The sequence below is a fragment of the Psammomys obesus genome, unplaced genomic scaffold (genome assembly GCF_907164565.1).
Source record: "Psammomys obesus unplaced genomic scaffold, mPsaObe1.curated_primary_1811, whole genome shotgun sequence".
In the NCBI taxonomy this organism is placed as follows: domain Eukaryota; kingdom Metazoa; phylum Chordata; class Mammalia; order Rodentia; family Muridae; genus Psammomys; species Psammomys obesus.
The window spans coordinates 7283651-7307052 of NW_026596088.1; the positions used below are offsets into that span (position 1 = coordinate 7283651).

At 39.9% G+C, this 23402-nt stretch overlaps 1 protein-coding gene across 1 annotated transcript in view; it reads right to left on the bottom strand.

Annotated features, from left to right (window-relative positions):
- Positions 1 to 19374, bottom strand: part of LOC129691536 (phospholipid-transporting ATPase ABCA3-like) — a 126411-nt gene extending 107037 nt beyond the window's left edge. Inside the window, exons 1-4 of the mRNA XM_055627698.1 lie at positions 19315 to 19374; positions 16927 to 17179; positions 13750 to 13877; positions 680 to 821 (exon numbers count right to left, since the gene is read on the bottom strand). Of these exons, the coding sequence (XP_055483673.1) occupies positions 680 to 821; positions 13750 to 13877; positions 16927 to 17179; positions 19315 to 19374 (583 nt within the window). The remainder of the gene's footprint in view (positions 1 to 679; positions 822 to 13749; positions 13878 to 16926; positions 17180 to 19314) is intronic.
- Between the last annotated feature and the right edge of the window lie 4028 nt (positions 19375 to 23402).

Genomic DNA, 23402 nt, shown 5'->3' on the forward strand with positions numbered 1-23402 from the left:
AAATCTCTCACTAAAGTTACTGCCCCCATTGAGCACTGATATAATTATGGTTTTGCCTATAAAGATGCTGTGCCAAGTTTGGGTATCAACAGACTTTTTAGGAGCAGGAGCTCCTTGGTCTAATCATCAATAAAAAAGAATTTAAAACTTGTAATTATCTTAATCAGCATGGTTGTCAAAAACTGTTTCACACTACTTCAAAATCATGTCCTTTGCAGCAACATGGATGTAACAGGAGAATATTAAGTTAAATAATACAGACATAGACAAATAAGTACTGCTCCCAGTTTAATTAAATAAAATTAATTTAAATATTGAACTATGATTAAGCAAGGTAGAAGAGAAGCATGATTTAATGCACACTGTAGGTATGTATTAAAATATCACACTGAACCCCAGTCATATCCAGATATATAGTGAATACTTTTGAGTAAAAGTAAAATTTAAAAACATATTTATAATGATACAAGAACTGAAGGTGGATACACTATAAAAATAAATTTATGCAGAGTAAAGACTGGAAAGTAGTCTTGCTACAATATGAATTTTAATTAGCATGAAGAATAAACATTTCTCATTTGTTAAATGAATACAAAGATACGAACGTCAATTATGTATTTATGCATGCACTAGCTTGTGACCATTTTGATAAAATAAGCATGTTGAAAGATCTGCTTACCAGGACTTCCTCCATCAAAAAAATTTGGGTTCCTAGGTTGTAGAGAAGGATGAAGAGGAAAAAGAAGTCTTGTTTTCCAGCCTATCTTGTCTGGCCACCAGATGGTCCTTTGCACTCCAACAAAACGCAAGTGATATTTTACCTTAAAGTATTAATAAAAAGTCATATATGTTGAAGTCCAAAAAGAAACTTAAAAGCAAATGTTAGCAATAAAGTTACATCCCAGCTTATGTATGTAGCTTTAGAGGCCAGGCATGGTGGCACATGCCTTTAATCCCAGCACTTTGGAAGCAGAAGCAGATGGATCTCTGTGTTTCAGGCTATCCTGGTCTATAAAGGGAATCCAAGACAGGGCTATCTCAAAACAAACAAACAAAAGACCCACAAAACAAAATACCCAACCAACCAATAAAACAAACATACAAACAACAACAACAACAAAAAACATGTGACTTTAAGGATGAAACAAATCTGATGAATTCTGAATGCCCAGAATTCACAATGAGCAAGGTAGCGAATTTATGCTCCCTAGATATATTTGAATTCTACTCAAAATACAGAAAACACACAAAAGAAGATATGCATGGGAAGATTCTCAAGAACATGCAATAAAATACATGTAAATTTATACTACATAAATATAAGCTACCTTTTTTTTTAAACTTATATTGGCAAAATAAAAAGCTGAGCAATAAACATTTGCAGAGCTATAGACAAACAGGCACTTGAATCCAATCCTTGTAGGACGAAGGAAAAACGGCACACCAATGGAGACTCAGGAAATATCAAAAGCTAACAGAAGCACATACATTATCATCCATTCTGTGCTGCTGTAATTTGATCCGTTTGTAAGAGCTGTGGAGGCTGAGATGGCAGTATCAAGGGACTGGCAGGTTTGCTGGTTCTGATTACAAAATGGTCCAGTAAAGGGAAGAAATCCTTTGATTCACACAGTGAGGGGTGACAGACAAAGGAGAAAAGAACCAGGGGAGCTGAGCTCTTCTCTCCTCAGGGCAGAGCCCTCATGACCTGAGGACCTCTTAAAGGCCCCTCCTAATCCTGTCCAAATGGCCATTACATTAAAACAAACTATGAAACCACAGAATTCAATTACTGTTCAGCTCAGAAACACTTTAAGAAACAAATCTGAATAATCGTGAATTATAAATAAATTTTGAATTGCAAGTTTGTTATAATGTTGTCTGTGGTGCAAATGCATAAGAATGAACTTAGTTGCCATATATGAGACAGTCAAAACCATGGTACCTCCATACCACAGAGTGGTACCTAACTGTTCAAAGTACAGGAAAAACAGAACCCATGCCCACTAACTGAAAGAAAAGGCATTGCATAGCCAGTAATGTTAGGAAGCACTGGCTAGGCCTCAGATGAGGGAACAAAAGCAGGAAATATATATGTTTATATGTGTGTGTGTGTGTGTTTGAGAGCAGTATTTTATTGTTTAATTTTATAAACAGTCCCCAAATTAAGATTTTTATTATTGAGTTATAGGCCTTTTGAAATATCTTAGATATTAGTTTATTATCATAAATATTTTTACAAGCGATTGCTTTAAACACTGTCTTCACTATTCATTTTCTTAAGTGTAACTTTTTAAATAAAAACTTACTCTTTGATCAAGACTTGTAAAATGGGACATATTTGTCAAATAAAATGAAAAGTTTTCAATACAGTAAAACGTAAATCTGTAAGTCACCGTGAGTACAACAATACCCGGTGGAAAAAAACAAAACAATTTTATAAAATCCCTATAGCAGTTATGATGTCTCTAAATTAATGGGAATTTCAAGGTAATTTTAGTCTTACATACAGTTTAAAGAAATAATTAACAAATCTGATATAAGCTTAGAATATGTGTATGTGTACATATGTGATACACACATATATATATGACAAATATAGATACGATATGTTATACATAAAACCAGAACGAAAATGTTGATGCGAGTCAGTAAACGTCTTCAGAATTCCTTGGGTACGCATGTCTCTAGGTGTCTATAGGTATGTTTGCATGCCTTAGGTTGTACCCAAAATTTTCTTACATGTGGAGCTTCCCACATCCATCAACAGAGACGATGCCAAACCATTCCATCATCCTCTCTTTTTATAGTTATCTGAGCCCAGGACACCAGAAGTTCATTTTTTTACTTTAAAAATGTTTGTTGTTGAAAAAAATGCTATTTAAGTGGAAGAGCAACTGTTAATTTTGGAGGTGTGGATTTTTTTGTTTTAATTTTTTATTTAACATTTATTAATTACACTTTATTCATTTTGTATCCCCCATAAGCCGCTCCCTCCTCCCCTCCCGGTCCCACCCTCCCCCCATTTCTGCATGCATGCCCCTCCCCAAGTCCACTGATAGGGGAGGTCCTCCTCTCCTTCTTTCTGATCTTAGTCTATCAGTTCTCATCAGAAGTGGCTGCATTGTCAGGGTTCTAGGTTATCTCCATGGATAGTCCTTGGTTGGAGTATGAGTGTCTGGGAAGTTCCCTGTGTTCAAATTTTCTTGTTCTGTTGCTCTCCTTGTGGAGTTCCTGTCCTCTCCAGCTCTTACTATTTCCCACTTCTTACATAAAATTCCATTCACTCTGCCCCACAGTTGGCCATCTGGCTCAGCATCTGCTTTGACAGTCTGCACGGCAGAGGCTTTCAGAGGCCCTCTGTGGCAGGTTCCAAGGTTGTTTCCTGTTTTCTTCTTCTGGCTTTCAGAGGCCCTCTGTAGAAGGTTCCTAAGTTGTTTCCTGTTTTCTTCTTCTTCTGATGTCCATCCTCTTTGCCTTTCAGGATGGGGATTGAACATTTTAGTTAGGGTCCTCTCTTTTGCTTAGTTTGTTTAGATGTACAGATTTTAGTGGGTTTATTCTATGTTGTATGTTTATATGAGTGAGTATATACCATGTGTGTCGTTTTGCTTCTGGGACAACTCACTCAGGATGATCCTTTCCAGGTCCCACCATTTACCTGGAAATTTCATGATTTCCTTATTTTTCATTGCTGAGTAATACTCCATTGTATAGATGTACCACAGTTTCTGCATCCATTCTTCAGTTGAGGGGCATCTGGGCTGTTTCCAGCTTCTGGCTATTACAAATAAAGCTGCTACAAACATGGTTGAGCAAAAGTCCTTTTTGTGTACTTGAGCCTCTTTTGGGTATATGCCTAGGAGTGGTATGGCTGGATCTTGAGGAAGCACTATTCCTAGTTGTCTGAGAAAGCGCCAGATTGATTTCCAGAGTGGTTGTACAAGTTTATATTCCCACCAGCAATGGAGAAGGGTTCCCCTTTCTCCACAACCTCTCTAGCATGTGTTGTCACTTGAGTGTTTGATCTTGGCCATTCTCATGGGTGTAAGGTGAAATCTCAGGGTTGTTTTGATTTGCATTTCCCTAATGGCTAATGAGGTTGAGCATTTCTTTAAGTGCTTCTCTGCCATTCGATACTCCTCTACAGAAAATTCTCTCTTTAGCTCTGTTCCCCATTTTTTAAGTGGATTACTTGGTTTGCTGCTTTTCAGCTTCTTTAGTTGTTTATATATACTGGATATGAGTCCTCTGTCAGATAAAGGGTTGGTGATGATTCTTTCCCAATCTGTAGGCGGTCGCTTTGTTTTGATGACAGTGTCCTTTGCTTTACAGAAGCTTTTCAATTTCATGAGGTCCCATTTATTGATTGTTGCTCTTAGAGCCTGTACTGTTGGTGTTCTGTTCAGGAAGTTCTCTCCTGTGCCAAGAAGTTCTAGGGTATTCCCCACTTTTTTTTCTAGCCTATTTAATGTATCTGGTTTTATGTTGAGGTCTTTGATCCAATTGGACTTCAGTTTTGTGCAGGGTGATAAGTATGGATCTATTTTCATTTTTCTACATGTAGACATCCAGTTGGACCAGCACCATTTGTTGAAGATGCTATCTTTTTTCCATTGTATGGTTTTGGCATCTTTGTCAAAAATCAGGTGTCCATAAGTGTGTGGGTTTATTTCTGGATCTTCTGTTTGGTTCCATTGATCCACCATTCTGTTTCTATGCCAGTACCATGCAGTTTTTATAACTGTTGCTCTATAGTACAGCTTGAGATCAGGGATGGAGATACCTCCAGAAGATCTTTTATTGTAGAGGATTGTTTTTAGCAATTCTCGGTTGCTTGTTATTCTATATGAAGTTGAGAATTTTTCTTTCAAGGTCTGTAAAGAATTGTGTTGGCAATTTGATGGGAATTGCATTAAATCTGTAGATTGCTTTTGGTAAGATGGCCATTTTTACTATGTTAATCCTGCCAAGCCATGAGCATGAGAGATCTTTCCATCTTCTGATATCTTCTTCTAATTCTTTCTTCAGAGACTTGAAATTTTTTTCATACAAGTCTTTGACTTGCTTGGTTAGGGTTACACCAAGATACTTTATGTCATTTGTGGCTATTGTGAAGGGTGTTGTTTCTCTAATTTCTTTCTCAGCCCTTTTGTCTTTTGTATACAGGAGTGCTACTGATTTTTTTGAGTTAATTTTGTATCCGGCCACTTTGCTGAAGGTGTTTATCAGCTGTAGGAGTTCCCTGGTAGAGTTTCTGGGGTCACTCATGTATACTATCATATCATCTGCAAATAGTGGTAATTTGACTTCTTCCTTTCCAATCTGTAACCCCTTGATCCCCTTCAACTGTCTTATTGCTCTAGCAAGGACTTCCAGCACTATGTTGAAGAGATATGGAGACAGTGGGCAGCCTTGTCTTGTCCCTGATTTCAGTGGGATTGCTTTAAGTTTCTCTCCGTTAAGTTTGATGTTGGCTATAGGCTTGCTGTATATCGCCTTTACTATGTTTAGATATGTGCCTTGTATCCCTGATCTCTCCAATACTTTAAACATGAATGGATGTTGGATTTTATCAAATGCTTTTTCAGCATCTAGGGAGATTATCATGTGGTTTTTTTCTTTCAGTTTGTTAATATGGTGGATTACATTGATGGATTTCCGTATATTGAACCACCCCTGCATACCTGGGATGAAGTCTACTTGGCCATAGTGGATAATATCTTTAATGTGTTCTTGTATTTGGTTTGCAAGTATCTTGTTAAGTATTTTTGCATCAATGTTCATAAGGGAGATTGGCCTGAAATTCTCTTTCTTTGTTGAGTCTTTGTGAGGTTTAGGTACCAAGATGACTGTGGCTTCATAGAATGAGTTTGGTAATGTTCCTTCTGTTTCTATTTTGTGGAATAGTTTGAAGAGAATTGGAGTTAGCTCTTCTTTGAAGGTCTGGTAGAATTCTGCGCTGAAGCCATCTGGTCCTGGGCTTTTTTTGGATGGGAGACTTTTGATAACTGCTTCTATTTCTTTGGGGGATATAGGACTATTTAATTGATTTACCTGGTCCTGATTCAGTTTTGGTAAGTCAAATCGATCAAGAAAATTGTCCATTTCATTTAGATTTTCAAATTTTGTGCAATATAGACTTTTGAAGTAAGTCCTAATGATTGTTTGGATTTCCTCAGTGTCTGTAGTTATGTCCCCCTTTTCATTTCTGATTTTGTTGATTTGGGTGGTCTTTCTGCCTTTTAGTTAGCTTGGCTAAGGGTTTGTCGATCTTGTTGATTTTCTCAAAGAACCAGCTCTTGGTTTCATTGATTCTTTGAATTGTTTTATTTGTTTCTAATTGATTGATTTCAGCCCTGAGTTTGATTATTTCCAGCCGTCTACTCCTTTTTGGTGTGTCTGCTTCTTCTTTTTCTAGGGTTTTTAAGTGGGCCATTAAGTTGCTTGAATGAGCTGTCTCGAATTTCTTCTTGAAGGCACTTAGTGCTATGAACTTTCCTCTTAGCACTGCTTTCATTGTGTCCCACAAGTTTGGGTATGTTGTGTCTTCATTTTCATTGAGTTCTAGGAAGACTTTAATTTCTTTATCTCTTCCCTGACCCAGCAGTCATTTAGCAGCAAGTTCTTCAGTTTCCATGTGTGTGTAGGCTTTTTGTTATTTCTGTTGTTGTTGTTGAAGTCTAGCTTTATTCCATGGTGATCAGACAAGATACAAGGGATTATTTCAATCTTCTTGTATCTGTTGATGCTTGCTTTGTGACCAACTACATGGTCTATTTTGGAGAAGGTTCCATGAGGTGCTGAGAAGGTGGTAAATTCTTTTGTGTTTGGGTGAAAGGTTCTGTAGGTGTCTGTTAGGTCCATTTTATTAATGAACTCTGTTAGAGTTATTGTTTCTTTAATTTCTGTTTTGTTGACCTGTCCTTTGTTGAGATAGGGTGTTGAAGTCTCCCACTATTAATGTGTGGGGATCTATATGTGGTTTAAATTTTATCAATGTTTCTCTTACAAATGTGGGTGCTCTTGTATTTGGGGCATAGATGTTCAGGATTGTGATGTCTTCCTGGTGGAATTTTCCCTTGATGAGTATGAAGTGTCCTTCCCCATCTCTTTTTATTAATTGTGGTTGAAAGCCTATTTTATCAGATATTAGAATGGCTACTCCTGCTTGTTTCTTGGGTCCATTTGCTTGGAAAGTCGTCTTCCAACCTTTTACCCTCAGGTAATGTCTATCTTTGTGCCTTAGGTGTGTTTCTTGTATGCAACAGATTGCTGGGTTTTGTTTACGTATCCATTCTGTTAATCTGTGTCTTTTTACTGGAGAGTTGAGTCCAATGATGTTGAGAGAGATTAATGACCAGTGGCTGTTAGATCCTTTGATTTTGATGTTGGCTGTGGTCATAAGGTTGTGTGCTTGGTTGCTTTTTGTTTTACTGTAGTAAGGTTAATTATTTCCTGTGTTTTCTTGACAAAAGCTAATTTTCTTGGGTTCTATTTTCCCTTTCAGTGTCTTCTGTAATGCTGGATTTGTGTGTAGGTCTTGTTGAAATTTGTTTTTGTCATTGAATATCTTGTTTTCTCCGTTTATGAGGACTGAGAGTTTTGCTGGGTATAGTAGCCTGGGCTGACATCTGTGTTCTCTTAGGTTCTGCATGATATCTGTCCAGGCCCTTCTGGCTTTCATAGTCTCTGTTGAAAAGTCAGGTGTAATTCTAATGGGTTTGCCATTTTATGTTACTTGGCCTTTTTCCCTTGCAGCTTTTAGTAGTTTTTCTTTGTTTTGTATACTTACTGTTTTGATTATTATGTGGCGGGAGGATTTTCTTTTCTGGTCAAGTTTGTTGGGTGTTCTGTAGGCCTCATTTATTCTTATTGGCCTCTCCTTTAACTTGGGGAAATTTTCTTCAATGATTTTGTTGAAAATATTTTCTGGGCCTTGGAGAAGGGAATCTTCTTTTTCCTCTATACCTATTATTCTTAGGTTTTGTCTTTTCATGTTGTCTTGGATTTCTTGGACGGTCTGTGTCAGGAATTTTTTGGATTTAACATTTTCTTTGACAGATACATTGATTTCTTCCATTGTATCTTCTACACCTGAGATTCTTTCTTCCATCTCTTGTAGTCTGTTGGTTATGCTTACCTCTGTAGTTCCTGTTTTCTTCCCTAAATTCTTCCTTTCCATTATTTCCTCCATTTGTGTTTTCTTTAATTTTTCCAGTTCTATCTTCAGGTCTTGAGTTGTTTTGTTTACTTCCTTCACCTGTCTGATTGTATTTTCCTCTCTTTCTTTTAGTTCCTTCAACTCGGTTTCTTTTATTTCTTTCAGTGATTTAATTATTTCTTCTCTGAAGGCCAAAAACTATTTGGCTGCATCTTCCCGTATTTCTTCACGGCTGGACATAATCTGCTTGACTTTAACTTCCTCCATTTCTTTACGGATAGCCATGATCTGTTTGGTTTTATTTTCCTCTAATTCTTTAGGTATTTTATTTGTTTTCCTCTATTATCCTCTTCATCAGCATAGCTGTAAGGTCATCTTCTTGATTTTCTATTGTGCTGCATTTTCCAGGGCTGCTCGCCCCTGGATGGCTGGGTTCTGGAGATGCCATATTGCTCTGTCTTTTGTTGGTTGAGCTTTTACGCTGACCTCTACCCATTGGGCTGTTTTAGGTGTTGGCTGTTAGTTTCTGTGCTTCCTGGAGTCCTGAGGTAGGGAGAATCCCCTTGGCTGGAAGATGATTTTTCCTGAAGGAGTCCTCCTCTGCTTTTTGGTTATGGTCACTGTATGGCCAGTGTTTCTCAGGAATTGCCACTGCTCACCTCAGGTGTATAGCCCTGAGTAGTAGCTGTGGTCTTTGTTAGGCAGGGGGGGATTTCCTCTTGCCCATAGAAGTTCTCAAGACAGCTGCCCCACTGCTGGGTTTCTCATTATAAATTTAGTGAGCTGCTGCTGTTGTTACAGTTTTCCAGGTACAGTCCTCTTGAAGAACCTGCTGATTCCCTAGCTGTGGGGTTTTCTCCCAACAGGGAAACTCAGTCTGTTATCCTGGGGCACACAGTTCTGTCCGGGAAAGTGAGAGGAGCGCCCAGCAAGTCTGGGCCAGAGGCTGAGTGCTCTGCTCTGGGCCTGGAGAATGTGCACCTAGGTTGAGTTGGCACCTGGGGGCGCCGCTCTGGTCTGGAGGCTGGGTGCCTCAGTCTGGACCGGAAGCTGTATGTCCCTGTCTGGGATGGCAGCTGCAGGCACTGCTCTGGTCCAGACGCTGTGGGTGTAGCCCTCTTGAAGTACCAGGGATTCCCACAGTTTTGTCAGTCTAGCTAGGAATAACTGGTTGATCCTTGGCACAGTATCTGAGGGCTGCTGTAATGGCTCTCTGGCTTTTGTAGGTCTGAGGATGCAGCTGTGTGCCCCAGTGCCCTAGGGGTACTCAATAATGGCAGCTGAGCACAGCACTCCTGCCTGTATTAGAAAGCTAGAGCCTAGAGTCTGCGTGAATCCACAAAGTCTTGTGGTGCTGGGTGTCCTGAGCATTAGACCTGATGATCCCCCCCACTGGGGGTTTCCTCCTGCCAGAGACACCCAGTCTTTGCTTTGGGGACCACCGTTCTGTCTGGGGTGGCGAGTAGAACCCACAGGCACAGATGCCCGCCCGTTGCTCCACCTTTCTGGCCTTTGGGAGCCTGGGTGTCTGCCTAAACTGGATAATTTTCCCGAGACCTTTTCGGGGTGGGGGTGTCGCCTGAGTGCTCTGAGATCAGACCAGCCGTTTCCCTGTGGGTTTGCACCTGACAGTGAAACTCAGTTTCTGGTACCCTGGTGCCCTGAGGCCCACAGTTCTGAGGCGGCAAATCAGGTGCGCAGGCAGGGCTCTGTGCAGGCGCCTGGGTCCTCGGCTCTGGCTCCTGGCTGGCTCCTGGGGCACCCACGGAACCCGAGTCTTTTCTAGGGGATGTCTGGGTGACCTAAGGTCGGTCCCAATCATTTCCTGCTCCGTGGGGTTATCTCTCGAGTGGAAAATCCAGTCTGTGATGTTCTGAGCCCACAGTTCAGTCTGAGACAGTGACCAGATCACACTGGCTTGTAGCTCTGGGCTGGGGCTGGCAACCAAGTGCCTGGCGGAACCAGGATCTCTTCCACGGTTTAGCCGGGTGAGTTAAAGCTGATTGAATCCCCCACCGTGGGGTATCCTCTCACCTGTGAAACACAATCACTTGTGTTTCATGGCTGCGAGTTCTGATTGCTGGTCACTGTGCCAATCCTGCTGTGCTGCTGCTCAGAATGAGAGTCCTCCCGGTGCCGCCATCTTGCCCCGCCATGGATTTTTTTTTTTCTCAGAATAATTTCCTGGAGATGGATCTAAATAGTTTATGCGTTTTTGCTGCTATACAATGCTTTTCTTTTTATTGTTGTCTAGTAGTTTCCCTGATATCAATGCACATCACTGTCTCTAATTACTACATTTTATGAACAAGGCACAGATGTATAGAGGATAGACAACTTTCCTTAGGCAAAGAGCTTTTTTTTCCATTATAGAAGGTAGTGGACACTGGGTTCTCCTACGGGTCCTTTTCCAACACTCAGTCAGCAAGCCTGAGTGGAGAAACTGAAGAGACCTGTCAAGTGTCAGCCAATGGATGTGGTGGTGCACACCTTTAATGCCAGAGGCAGGTGAATTTCTGAGTTCAAGGCCAGCCTGGTCTAGAAAGGTTAGGGACAGCCAAGGTTACACACAGAATCATTGTCTTGAAAAAACAAAGCAAAACAAAATTCTCAGACCATCCCTCAGTTTAGGAGAAATCCCATATTGATCATAGACCCTAGTGAATAGGACTCAGTCCATGTATTTAAAAATAACTCACCCAGACTTGTGCCCACAGAGTTAGAATATGAGGGCATAAGAATTCAGGCATGGAAGTTTAACTGGCCCAAAGTGAAATCACTCTCTTCTAGTTAAGATCTATGAGCACAATTTATACTTCCCATGCCCACAGCCTAAAGTTCTGTTCAATGAAAAGCTTTTGTTTGTCTAGGTTAGAAAAATAACTACAACAGGGAAACTAGTAACACTCTCATCAGGATTGCACAATCACCACACGGTCATACCAAGCCACTCACAATTGTGCACCAGGAAATACGGAGTTTCTATGAGAGGAAAAAATGAATAATGGTTAATATGAAGAACTAAGGTTGCTTTTAGACACTGAGGGACAGCTGAGTTCTGTATGTATGAAACAAGGCATTTCCTTAGGGCATCTCATAGTACTTGTTTTTCCATAGACAAGTGTGTGAGCACTTAGAACATAGGTAGCCTAACAACTAAGGGTTCAAGAGAAGCATGGTTTACCCACCTGGGAAAGCACGCGAGACACTCTACATTGTTGGCTAACAGTGACTCAACTTTAGAATTAAATATTGTAAATAAAGCCTTTCCTTATATTAAAATCCCTGTTGAAAACATACAGAATTGTCTGTGTTCCCTGAAAGCTGTTTGACTACTGGAAATATGCTCAGGTTATTATGAAAGAAGAGAAAGGGTTAAGATACACCTGTAAGCTGAATGGAAATTGGCAGGAGCAGCCCCCACCCCTGTTAAAGAAGTTAATGTGGCCAAAGTCCCAGAAGCAGAAATATATTGCATCTGTATAAAACTTCTAGGGTAAATAGTAAAAAATTGTAGACATGGGAAGGAAGACAAATCTGGATGGCCATAAATCTTATGCTTTATATTGTACATGAATCTATGTAAGACACTATAATTTTCAATTTTGTTTTGTTTTTCAAAACATATTATGATTATTACTGTGTGTATATGTACAAGGTAAGAGAGAGAAAGAGAGAGAGTGAGTGGAGGAACACAGGTATAGACATGGCATGGCCTGCATGTGTAACTAAGAGGATAACTCTTAGGAGTCAGTTTTCTCCTTCTGCCATGGGTTCCAAGGATCAACCTCAGCTTGTCAGGCTTTCAGGCAAGCTCTTTCACCAAGGGAACCATATCAAATGCCCCCACACAGTCTTTTACTTAGGATGACATGATTTCTTCTGAGGCTGGGCAGGTTCACTATGATATTTACATAGATAAAAGATGTTCTTGGAAAAATAAAGAGAACTGGTATTTCAGTTAGTGTATATTATAAATGACATCATCGCCAGATACTATGATATCCATTTAGAACAGCATCAAAACAAGGCTATCAAGATGGCACAGGGTGTAGAACTACTTGCTGTGCAAGCCTGAAGAACCAAGTTTGATTCCCAGGATCCACAGAGAGAACCGATTCCCCAACGTTGTCCCCGGACCTCCACATGTATGCTGTAGCCATGCTGAGTACCTGCACACACACACACACACACACCATACACAATAATAAACAAACAAAGGAATAAAATTTAAAAAATTCCCCCCTCCCTCTCTTCCTTACTCTCTTACTCTTACTCTTTCTCTCCTCCTCTCTCTCTCTCTTACTCTTACTCTCTCTCTCTCTTCTGTCTCGTCTCTCTGCGACCCCTTTCCCCCTTCCCCTAATAAACCTCCCACGTGGAACTGAAAAAAAATTTTTAAAAATTATCCAAATGGACTAAGCACTAGAGAAAAATAATGGGATTGGAAATTTCATTCAAAGATCTGAGAGCAGTTTGTAGGTTGTGAGAATGAAGCTTGGCATGGCATTGAATGGCACTTTGAGCCACTGTATGTTAATGCCCATGTGCCTAAATCCACATGAACAGATATATAGCTTTATGCTACAGAGAGAAAGGTGGCATAGATGAATGGGGCCATGAAAATATGAGATAGATATTAAGGTCATATAGTTCTTATTTCTGCCTTCTGAAATAAGCACCTGTCTTAGAAACAGTGGATGTGGCTCTATCTCTAGAAGATACAGACTGATCACATAATTCTAGAACCACCAGGATGGGATGCCCATAAAACTTGCTGGACTCCAAATTCAAGGCACTGCTCTCTCTCCTCTTCTTTGTGTAGACACCATTCACCTCTTGGTCCTGATCCCCTAAGGCCAAACTGATACAGCTAAATCTTCAAGTTCTCTGGAGATTCATGAAAGGAATTATATTCTGTGTTTCATTCAAAGAAAGGAGTTTTTAGTTCAGCTGTCTGCTAATAAAAATGTCTCTGACTTCAAACACATCTTTACCACCCTGTATGGAATATGACAGGTGCTGGTTAATTAAGGTTTCATCTTAATCTACAGTTCTCTCCTGTATTTTTTGTGTTGCTGTGACCTCAATACCTGACAATTTCAAGAAGTAAAGTTTTATTTTGACTCAGGTTCAGAGGCTTAATAAAGACATGGCAGAGCATAGTATTTCACACTGTAGCCAAAAAACAGAAGAGACGAAATGCCAGGACTCTGCTGACTTTCTCCTTTCCCCTTTTAATTTTCTTTACACATCCCATGAGAAACCGATCTTCACATTTAGGGAGGTTCTTTTTCCCTTAGTTGACCATTTCTGAGAAATCTGCATCGATTTCTTAGGTGATTCTATATCTAGTGAAGCCTTACAATCACATTCTCTTATAATCAGTAACATGTACAAAGACATTATGTCACTCACAAATGAATTAATAGTCTTGCTTTATTACATATTACTAACTCTCAGGAATAATACTTTCTTCATTTACAAAACTGGGTTAATAATAATTAACCATTAAAAATCTTAGAAGCTAAAGGTATTATTAAGAGAACACTACTTAATTGAAAATGGTAATAAAATTTTCTTACCTGAAGTGGCAGAGGATCAGTTTTGCTTTTAAAGCCACAGTCAAAAACAACGGCAGCCAGCACTCTCTGAGATGAATAATCAAACAGAACGTAATTCTCAAACTCAGATTCTGAAGGAAACCCTCGAACTACAGAAAGACAAAATTGTCCGCTTAAATAAAATCGCCCAATAATCCTGTTTGAGAGTTGAGATACTTTACACAGAGAAAAACTATTTAAATATTGTAAATTTTATGACCTTTTCCTTAAATATTGAAAGGAATGACTAATGGATACTTAAGGTACAAAAATCTTTTAGGTGTTTTATAAAAAAATTCTACTATGAAAAGATTTGACGTTAGGTGAACCAGAATCACAATGCATGTTCAAAAAGGATGGTGTATAGGGATACAGAGCATTCTAGTGTTTTCCTAATGAAGCAGAATTCAGAAAGGATGTACAGCTTTTTTGGAGGTGACAGTAACTGACTGCCATGTGCTTGTACTACAAGAAGACTAAGTCCATCAATGCATACATTAAATAAGACCAATGGTGTATATTTGAGAGGTACATTATATTTCTTGATCTTACGTAAAGCTGTTTCAAAGGAGAATAAAGACAGGGAGATAGTACTTCAAATTGAAGCTTAGGAAGTAAATGCCTTTGATAACAGTCTGCTGGCAACAGAGGAAGAGACTGGTGCAGGCAGATCCACCCAATCGCCCAGCCTCAGTAGCAGAGAGAAAGAAGATTGGAAGAAAGCTGAAAAAGCCTCACAGACACATGGGTCAATGCGAAGCGTCCACTGTACATGCCATTTTAGTCCCAGAAAAAAAGAAAGGTTGAAAATAAATTCAAGAACTCCTTCTTGAAATTACCTTAACTTAATGAAATACAGAAATTTGAAAACTCAAAAGGATCAGATCCTCACCTGGCCCTGATGCCAACAATAAAAACAGTCAAGTTTGGCAGCCTGCATAGCCTAAAACACCATCAGAAAAGTGTAACTAAGAATGAAAATGACTGGCATGTTTCTTTAACAGTCTGAGAGATCACTCTAGCTATTAGACTTAAATCCCTATGAGATGTTATTTAGACAGCTCTAAACCATGAATGATTTTCTTCTCCATAAGAAAAAGTGGTGCCCAGTCAGGACACCCTGACCTTGGTTGAGTTCAACTCTGTGGTGCCATTAGCAGCTGAGAAAGCATGCTCACTATTATGATGTCTTAACAAAATAACTGAATAATGGTTAGAGGTTTTTCCCTCCCTAGAAAAAAAAATCACACTGTGATTTGAGCCATTCCAACAGTGTTCAAGGTGCTCAAACACAGCTATTGGGTTCATCACTCTTAAGTCCAACCTTGGAGGTCAAAGTAAAAAAATAAGAAGGGGCACAGAGAGATGGGCGTGGTGGCGTACACTTGTAACCTCATAACTCAGGGAGGCAGAGGCAGGTGGATGTTTGTGAGTTTGAGGCCAGCCTGGTCTACAAAGCAAGTCCAGGACAGCCAAGGCCACACAGAGAAACCCTGTCTTGAAAAAACAACATAAAAAAAGAAGGGGCACAGAGGATGCGTTCTCTGTGAGACCATCAAGAGATGTTAATGAACTCTGACTTAGACATATAAAATATCTCTCTTCTGGCCACTCATAGCTCTCCCATTCTAAGGCTTGTAATACTAATAACTCTTGCCTTCACTTCTTAAGTCTCTTTACAGTAGCCAGTCAAGGACATCTTCCCTATGTCTGGAAATTAAGACATATAAATCATGGATATACTTCTGGATCTTTCAGATACGCTCACTGGAGAGATACCCCAATTGCCACACCTACGCCCCATTCAGCCCAAATAGCCGTTATCCTGATTCCCTAAAGGTAGTGATGGTTGCCTCTTCAGAGGTGGTTAATGAGGACAAGAGATAGTAAATGGACAGGCCAGTCAGGGCAGGAACTACACAAAGCATGGCTAGGAATACCAGAAAGGAGTTCTAGTTTCTTATTTCCTTCTAAGCAAGCACCTCTGCCTAAAAATTCTACCTGAAGGCAGGGACTGCAACTCCAGTTCAGATATTGGTACCAGCTTTGGGCATCATTAACTTAAAAAAATATTTTATTTGTATTTTATGCATATTGTTGTTCTGCCTGCATGTATGTCTATGTAAGAGTGTTGGACCCCCTGGAGCTGGGATTATAATTTGTGAGCTGCCATGTAGGTGCTGGGAACTGAACTCAGGTCCTTTGGAAGAATAGCGAGTGCTCTTAACCACTGAGTAATCTACCCAGCCCCAGTACCAACTTTGAAACTAGATTTCTAGATTTCCATGAAGATGGGTTATGTTATATATATTCCCCAATTTTAGCTATTTCCTAAATATTAGGGATATTAGGGTTTCCTCTTCAGAGGGGAGAAAGACATAGAAACAAGGAAGAACTGGTTCTTCTGGGTCAAGAGAATGAAATCTCTGACCTAAATAGAGATCTAACATTTCAAGTTCCCTAAAACATAATAGTTAATCCAATTTAGTGAGTTTATGAGCTGGAAAAAGATCGCCCCTCATGAAGGCAGGGTCACACGCAGGAAGGCAGAATTACCTCAAGGCATGCTAAAAAAAATAGGTAGAATAATTATCCCTTTAATGAAATAATGTACTTTTCCTTTCCTCAATTCTCACCCCACAGCACAGTCCTTATGAGTTGCCATGAGGTTCAGCTGTCATAGGTCCTTCTTCTCTCTCTCCCCTCTCCTTCCTCCCACTCTCCCCTCTCCTTTCCTCTCTACCTGTCTATCGTGCTTTCTCTCTCTCTCTCTATGCTGTTGTTGCTGTTTGCACTTGCTTATCCTCTATCTAAAGCTTCCTTTCCTACCATGAAGCTGTTGTCCACCATATAGCTGACCCCATGCTGGCTTAACTCATATGCCATGTTTGCCCCTTCCATCTCTTCTTCGTTCTCCCCCTCTAGGCAAGTGATGAAAATTTATGCCTTCCTTCCTTTTCTTTAACTGTAATATTTTTTTTCTCTTTGAATAAACTTCAGCTTTCCTTGACTTCCAAAACTCTATTTGTGAGTTACAATATTGCTGATGTACTTTTTAATTTATATATAATTGAAAGCTCCAGGGTTGAAGATATAGCTTTATATATAGCTTTTATAGATGTAGCAGTCTTTTATTTGAAAAAAACTTGAATATCTAACCTTTTATAGTAGTGTTGAGATTCCTCTTCACATCCTCAATTATTTCTTTTACCACATCAATATCAGAGGGTATGTAAATCAATTCCCACTCCTTGGCATCTTTGATGAAAGAAGGCATGGTAGCAACGGGTTGAGGAGTGAAATTATGTGGTCCAATAATAGTTATATCAGTAAGTGCACGGAAAACCAACATCATTATTACAAATAACAATGCTGCCAAGACTTCTGTAACTGAACTAAATATCTGTCTCCTCTAAAAGAGTAAAAGAGACATGGTATTGATTAGCTTAAGGGAACACATTCAATGCAAATGAGTTTTATGTTTTCATTTCTAGATGACCATGGGATAAAATGCAGATGTATGTTCAGGCCCTGAACTTATGACCTGTCAGCCATTAAAAGTCTGCTATGTATCCTATGCATTCAAGTTTCATGAATAATCTTACAGATAACATAGAAACAGGGGCATCATCATTATAAACTGTATTGGTAAACTGTCATGTGCTGCTTGTACATGTTGGGGTGGACTATAGGAATGAAGAGCCCCTTCTTCATACTTGAGTATATTTATCCCAGACGCCTTGTCCTGGGAAGGCCAGCCTCCTAATGCTGTGGCAAGGAGAAAGAAGAAGAGCAAAACAGTATTAAAAAACACTTGGCCTTGAGAACAGGTAGAAAGTAAACCATTTCCACCTGAGATTGCTATTGCTTATGTTATAAATATACCTGTGCTGGGAATGAGCCAGAAGCTCATCCATGCAGAGAATGTACTGCGTTGAACTCTTTGTCAGGGGCTCCAGCATGACTGCTTACAGTGCTTCCCCAATCATTTCTGCTGGATGTTGTAAGGACCATATTTGATGTTTCACTGTCTATCTGCTGCTTTATGTTTGTTCTTTTACTTAAAGTCCTGACCCAAGGGAGCATTGCTTTGTTTGGAATTTTCAGTCGCATATTCTAGCGGGATGTCTGAATGGAACTTCCCCCAGTTAATTTCTACTAAATTTGTAAGAACCCAATTGGATGAGGTTTTGCTATCTATCTGCTACTTTCCATTTGTTCTTTTACTTTTGCATGATACATGCTTAATAAACCTCATTTGAAAACTGAAACTATAGCTCTTATAGATCATTTTCTGGACAGAGCAATCAATAAATTCATGATGCTTTTGTCACAAGTTCTCCTAAATTAGTCTAAGTGACTGTTAACTCATTTAGAAAACGAGGCCATAGGGGAACCACAAAAGGACAAAGCCAAACAAACTCCTGGGCCCTTAGCCTGTTGTACATCAAAAATGGAATGTGTGTTTGTCTTTTAACAGTTTCATCATGAAACACCAGATCATGACACAGGCCAGGATGTTTAGACTAGAAGGCCTTTGTGATCAGACCAACTACAATTGCTGGGATTTTATACAGCCACTTGAAGGACCACACGTAAATCTGAAATCTCTCAACATTTAAGAATAAATAAGAGTACAGAATTCTTAACAGAGAAAACTTAAACAAGGCTACCCTGACTAATGTATTCTTGGCTGACTTTAAAAGCACCAATTTTAGAGGCTCCCAGTTGGACAGTATAGCATTAGTTATCTACCAGATTTCCTGTAGATAACATCTCTGTTATGTGGATTATAATCAAGTTGCCCAGACTATTTTGCTGTAAGTTGAAGGCTACTCTGGTAAAACATTGACTTTCTGGCCCTGCAGATATCTGCTGTAACTTGAAAAGTTTTGACAGCTCTGCTTTAGTGTTGTTTCACTCCTCTGCTAGTTTAAACTTTGGTCAGTTATTCAGTACTGAATGTAGACATGGTAATCTCTTGAGAAATGTTGTATTCAAAAACTATAATTCAAGATTAATTTAATCTATTCTGTCTAATCTCTCTCCCCCACTTATCATGATCAGAAACATCAGACTATAAAAGGAAAAAGAGAGGGAGGACCTGAGTTCTAGGAAGTTCTCCATATATTCCCAGAAAGGTGTCCCCCCTCTTTGTTAGCTTCCCTCTCCATTACTACACATGCCTTTCCTATTTTATTTCCTTAAGAGCAAGCGCCACAGAAACCCAGAGGCAGTATCTGTAGACACTCCCATGATACCTTCCTTTTTCTCTGCACCAGAAACCCTTAACTGAAGCCATATCTAGTAATGTTCTGGCCTTTCTATATTACTATCTCTAAGTGCTAGGGGTCTAGGTTCTGGAATTTTTCTGAACGTTCTCAACTACCTCCTCTCTTTCCTGCTTTTTCATGTCATTCTACAGTATTGAACCATTGGTGTTTATACATATGGAAGATCAACCCACCAGTTTGAATTTCAAAAGTACGCAGACTGAAATATAACAAACAGGCTCTCATGGACACTCCCATGGATGCTTTTACTTACCTTTAAGGTAAAATTTTTCCAGAGGAGAGCTGTTAATTGATTGATTGTCAATGGATTCATCCTGGTACAAAAACTGTGTGCTCAACTCTAGAGATGAAAGGTGATTATATCTATCTATCCTTCCTTCCTTCCTTCCTTCCTTCCTTCCTTCCTTCCTTCCTTCCTTCCGGTAAGTTACCTAAAATGTGAGGAATACACAATGGGATTATTTCTTTGTACTACTTTTCTCTTTAATCAGACTAAAAAATTGATATTACATACCTGAAATAAAGCAAATGGTATTATTTCTAAGTTTCCTATTAATTTTCCTAAATATAATAAAGATTCTTAATATTTAATGAAGCGACTGGAAAGTAGAAGAATGTAAGATGTGATTCCATTTTTCTAGATAAAAATGACATAATATTAATCATTCAATTGGAGTTTCTGTGGCGGGGCACATCCCTCTACCACATGGTCTGGTAAGATCCCATTCCTCTCTCTCCAACTGCCTCCCCCCACTCCCAGATAGGAAAGCTTCCACATTCCTTACATTCCGGGAATACCTGCCTGATGCTAACCCCCATCACCTGAAGATGCCAGCCACCTAAGTGTGTGTGTGTGTGGGGGGGGGGCAGATGGCCCTGCCCCAGATGGTCACATCTAGGCACCAGTCCAGCATGGGACAGACAAGTCATTTTCCTTTGCCCCTAAGACTGATGAACTCAACCAGGGGAAAGGAGGTCCCTTCTCCCTTCGCAAATAAGCCTGCCTAGATAGCTTTTCTAATCTTCCAACCTTTTTAAATACTGAATGCAGGAAGACTATGAAGCAAAACCAGAAAGCCCCCTCAGGAAGCAAAGTGGGAAAGAATGCAGCTGCAGCCACTGCCATTTTGCTGACATTGTGAAATAGTATTTCCATTTCTTCCATGCCTGCTGCCTCCTCTACTGCATTAGACACTAAGTTTCCCATTTATGGATGCCACCTGTAGGCCTTGATTTTTTTTAAACCTACTTTATTTGTGGTTCCTTAAACCTCTACCTTCCTTCCAAACCCCTAACCCTAGGTAGAAAAGAAAGAAGGTTAGTAGGAACAGGGGATGTAGACCTCTTTAGGTGCAGTGCCTTAGAGTGATTTCACTATTTGTTGTCAGGATATCCAGCAGTCCAGCAAACAGCAAAAGCAGCAGCAAGAACTACCAGCAGCAGGAGTAGCAACCTCCTTGAAGTGTTCTCCAAAGTGTTTCTCTCTAGGAGTGTCTCGAAGTTACTCTTCTTCTCTCTGCACTCCTATGTATACCTTCTCAGAGTCTGAACCAAATATTGTTCAGTTGGCTAAAACCACGCCCCTAACATGAATCAGTTTCCAGCTGACAAAGATCATGCACCCTCTCATAAGGCCCTGCAGAAGCATTCACAGACTTCTTACAGAGATTGGCTTCAGCTGTAAATAAAGCCATATCAGACCGTGATACCAGACAGGTGTTGACAGAGCTCTTGGCAACTGAGAATGCAAAGACTGAATGTAATAGAGTAATCAGACCACTAAAAGCATGAACAGCTCCAATAGATGGATAAGAGACAACTGATACTGACTCTCAGGGGCATCATAGCTAGAGGTCTCAGATATCAACATACCTGGTGCTTTAACTGTAGTGAATTTGGCTATTTATAAAGAAATTATAAGATTAAAAGTTTCAGAGCTCAAAATAGCAGGTGCATTCTGGCGAATATGGTATTTGTAAAAGAGAACAAGCAGTTTTGGCTACAATGGAATGCCAAGACTTCCAGAGTTTTATAGCTGCTGCTGTGTTAGTATTTTGGAACAAAACCTGCTTCTGGGTTACCTAGCAACTTATGATGTCATCATGTGTTGCCGGCCAGGTGGCCACACCTGGAAGGTGTGCTTATCTTGCCCCTTAAAGGGACAACCCAACACGTGGTCTCCCTCTTGCTCTTCTCTCTTGCTCTTCGCTTTTGCTCTATCAGGGCGCCCTCTCTCTCTTCCCCTCCTCTCTTTTCCCCCTCTGTCTCTTTCTTTCTCCCCATCATGTCCTAGCTCTCCCTTACCTCCCTCCCTTCATATCCACCTAATAAACCTCTTTTATAGAAGATCGGTTGCCAGCCTAAACTTTTATTAATAGATCTAACACTGTGGAAAGGGAAAACATTGGACTAGGGACTGCAGGTCTAAGAGGGACATGAAAGGTAACCTCTTGTCATCAGGAAATAAACAAAGGGCCTGTCAGTTCAAGACCCAACAGCAAAATTATGAGCCATTTTCCTCTGGTCAGTCAGGAGGTAACTGTTAGGAACAATTAAAAATGACAATGGCATCCATGGTCCAGTTGATTAAAGGGGTCCTGGTGTGAACAGATCAGGTACCACGAGATCCCTTCCTGGCCAAAAGCACCAATATTAGGACCAATTAAAAATAATGATGATGATGTGCACAGCAGATTTTATATGAAAGAGGTTTCTTAGATAGAGCTGAAGAAAGAGAAGGAAAGAGCGAGACATGACAGGGGGAAGAGAGGGGACACCCCGACAGAGAAAGGGGAGAGAGAGCAAGAGAGGAGGGGGCAAGAGCCAAGAGAGGGACAAAGTGGCTTTATCCTTTTAAGGAGCAACATAACCACGCCTGCCAGGTGTGGCTACCTAGCCCACAACACATGATGACATCATAGGTTGCTAGGCAACCTAGAAGCAAGCTGCCAAAATACTAACAGTAACGAACTTGTTACTAAAAATAACAAGCAGGAAAACCAAAACTAAGTATGGCTGATCTTATGCACACTAAGGCAGTACAGCTTTGGATCTGGCCACAGATAAATCTCTTATATACTAGTCCCAAAAGTTGAATGTTACAAAATAACCACTGGTGTTATGGTCCTTTATTTCAAGGACAGTAGGGAATAATTTTGGGAATAAGTGAATTCACTTTCCAAGAATTTATGGTGCATCCAGGTATTATAGATGGGGATTATATGGAAGAAATTAAATTCATGACATATGTAAAAAAGGAGATGCAAATTAATACAGGGGAGAGAATTGCTTAGCTGTTACTGTTTTCTTACATGAAGGGCAAGACTTCTCCAAAAGAAAGAACAGGGACATTTGGGAGTACAGAAGAACATGTGTTCTGGCAAACAATGGTTAATGATCAGAGACTCAAATTAATATTGCAAATGAATCATGTTGAAATAGAATGTTTGGTAGATTCAAGAGCTGATGTCAGCATCCTTTCCCAAAAGTATTGGAATCCAGACTGGCCACTTCAGTTTATAGGAATTGGTAAATTATCTCAAACAAGACAAAGTGTATGATGGATTAAATGTGTGGGACCAGAAAAGCCAACAAGGAAGTTGAGAACCTATGTGGCTGACATACCCATAAATTTATGAGGAAGGGATCTTTTACAGCAATGGGGTACTCAATACTCCTTCAATCCCAGAGACAGCAAATGGGGTGAATTAGGGGTGAAATGATAGACGCTCCTGGGGAAGGTATTGATACGTGTAATCAAAAACAATCACAAACTGTATTTGCCCACTGTCCAAATACAGGACATCACAGGGATTGAATTTCCAAATTTATTATTATTTTCTATGTGTGTTTTTATCTTTTTATTTTTTAAAGAGGAGCCACTGCTGAAATACCAACAGCCTTGTCCCTAAAATGGATATCAAACACACCTGTGTGCCAAGATCAATGGCCCATAACAAAAGAGAAATTGCAGGCGCTTGGAACAATTCGTTTAAGAGCAGCCGGAGGCACAACATATAGAAATGTCTACTAGCCCATAGAATTCCCCAGTGTTTGTTGGAAAAAAGAAATCATATTTTGGATGCAGAACACATAAAAATTAATATAAAATTGACCAGGAAACTTCCTCTCAACTGGCTTGTTTTCACATTGCTAGAAGGTGCTGTGCAGGCTGCTGGGGAGAAAAGACAGTCTATGATATTACCCACTGCTAGTTCCTGTGTGCTACAGTACCAACCTGCCAGGTGCAATGTACCCTCTGGTGCAATAATGGCATAATGTTAGAGGTTACTAACCTCTTTTTTATTGTATCTGAAGCCTTGGAATAGAATTTACCTGGGA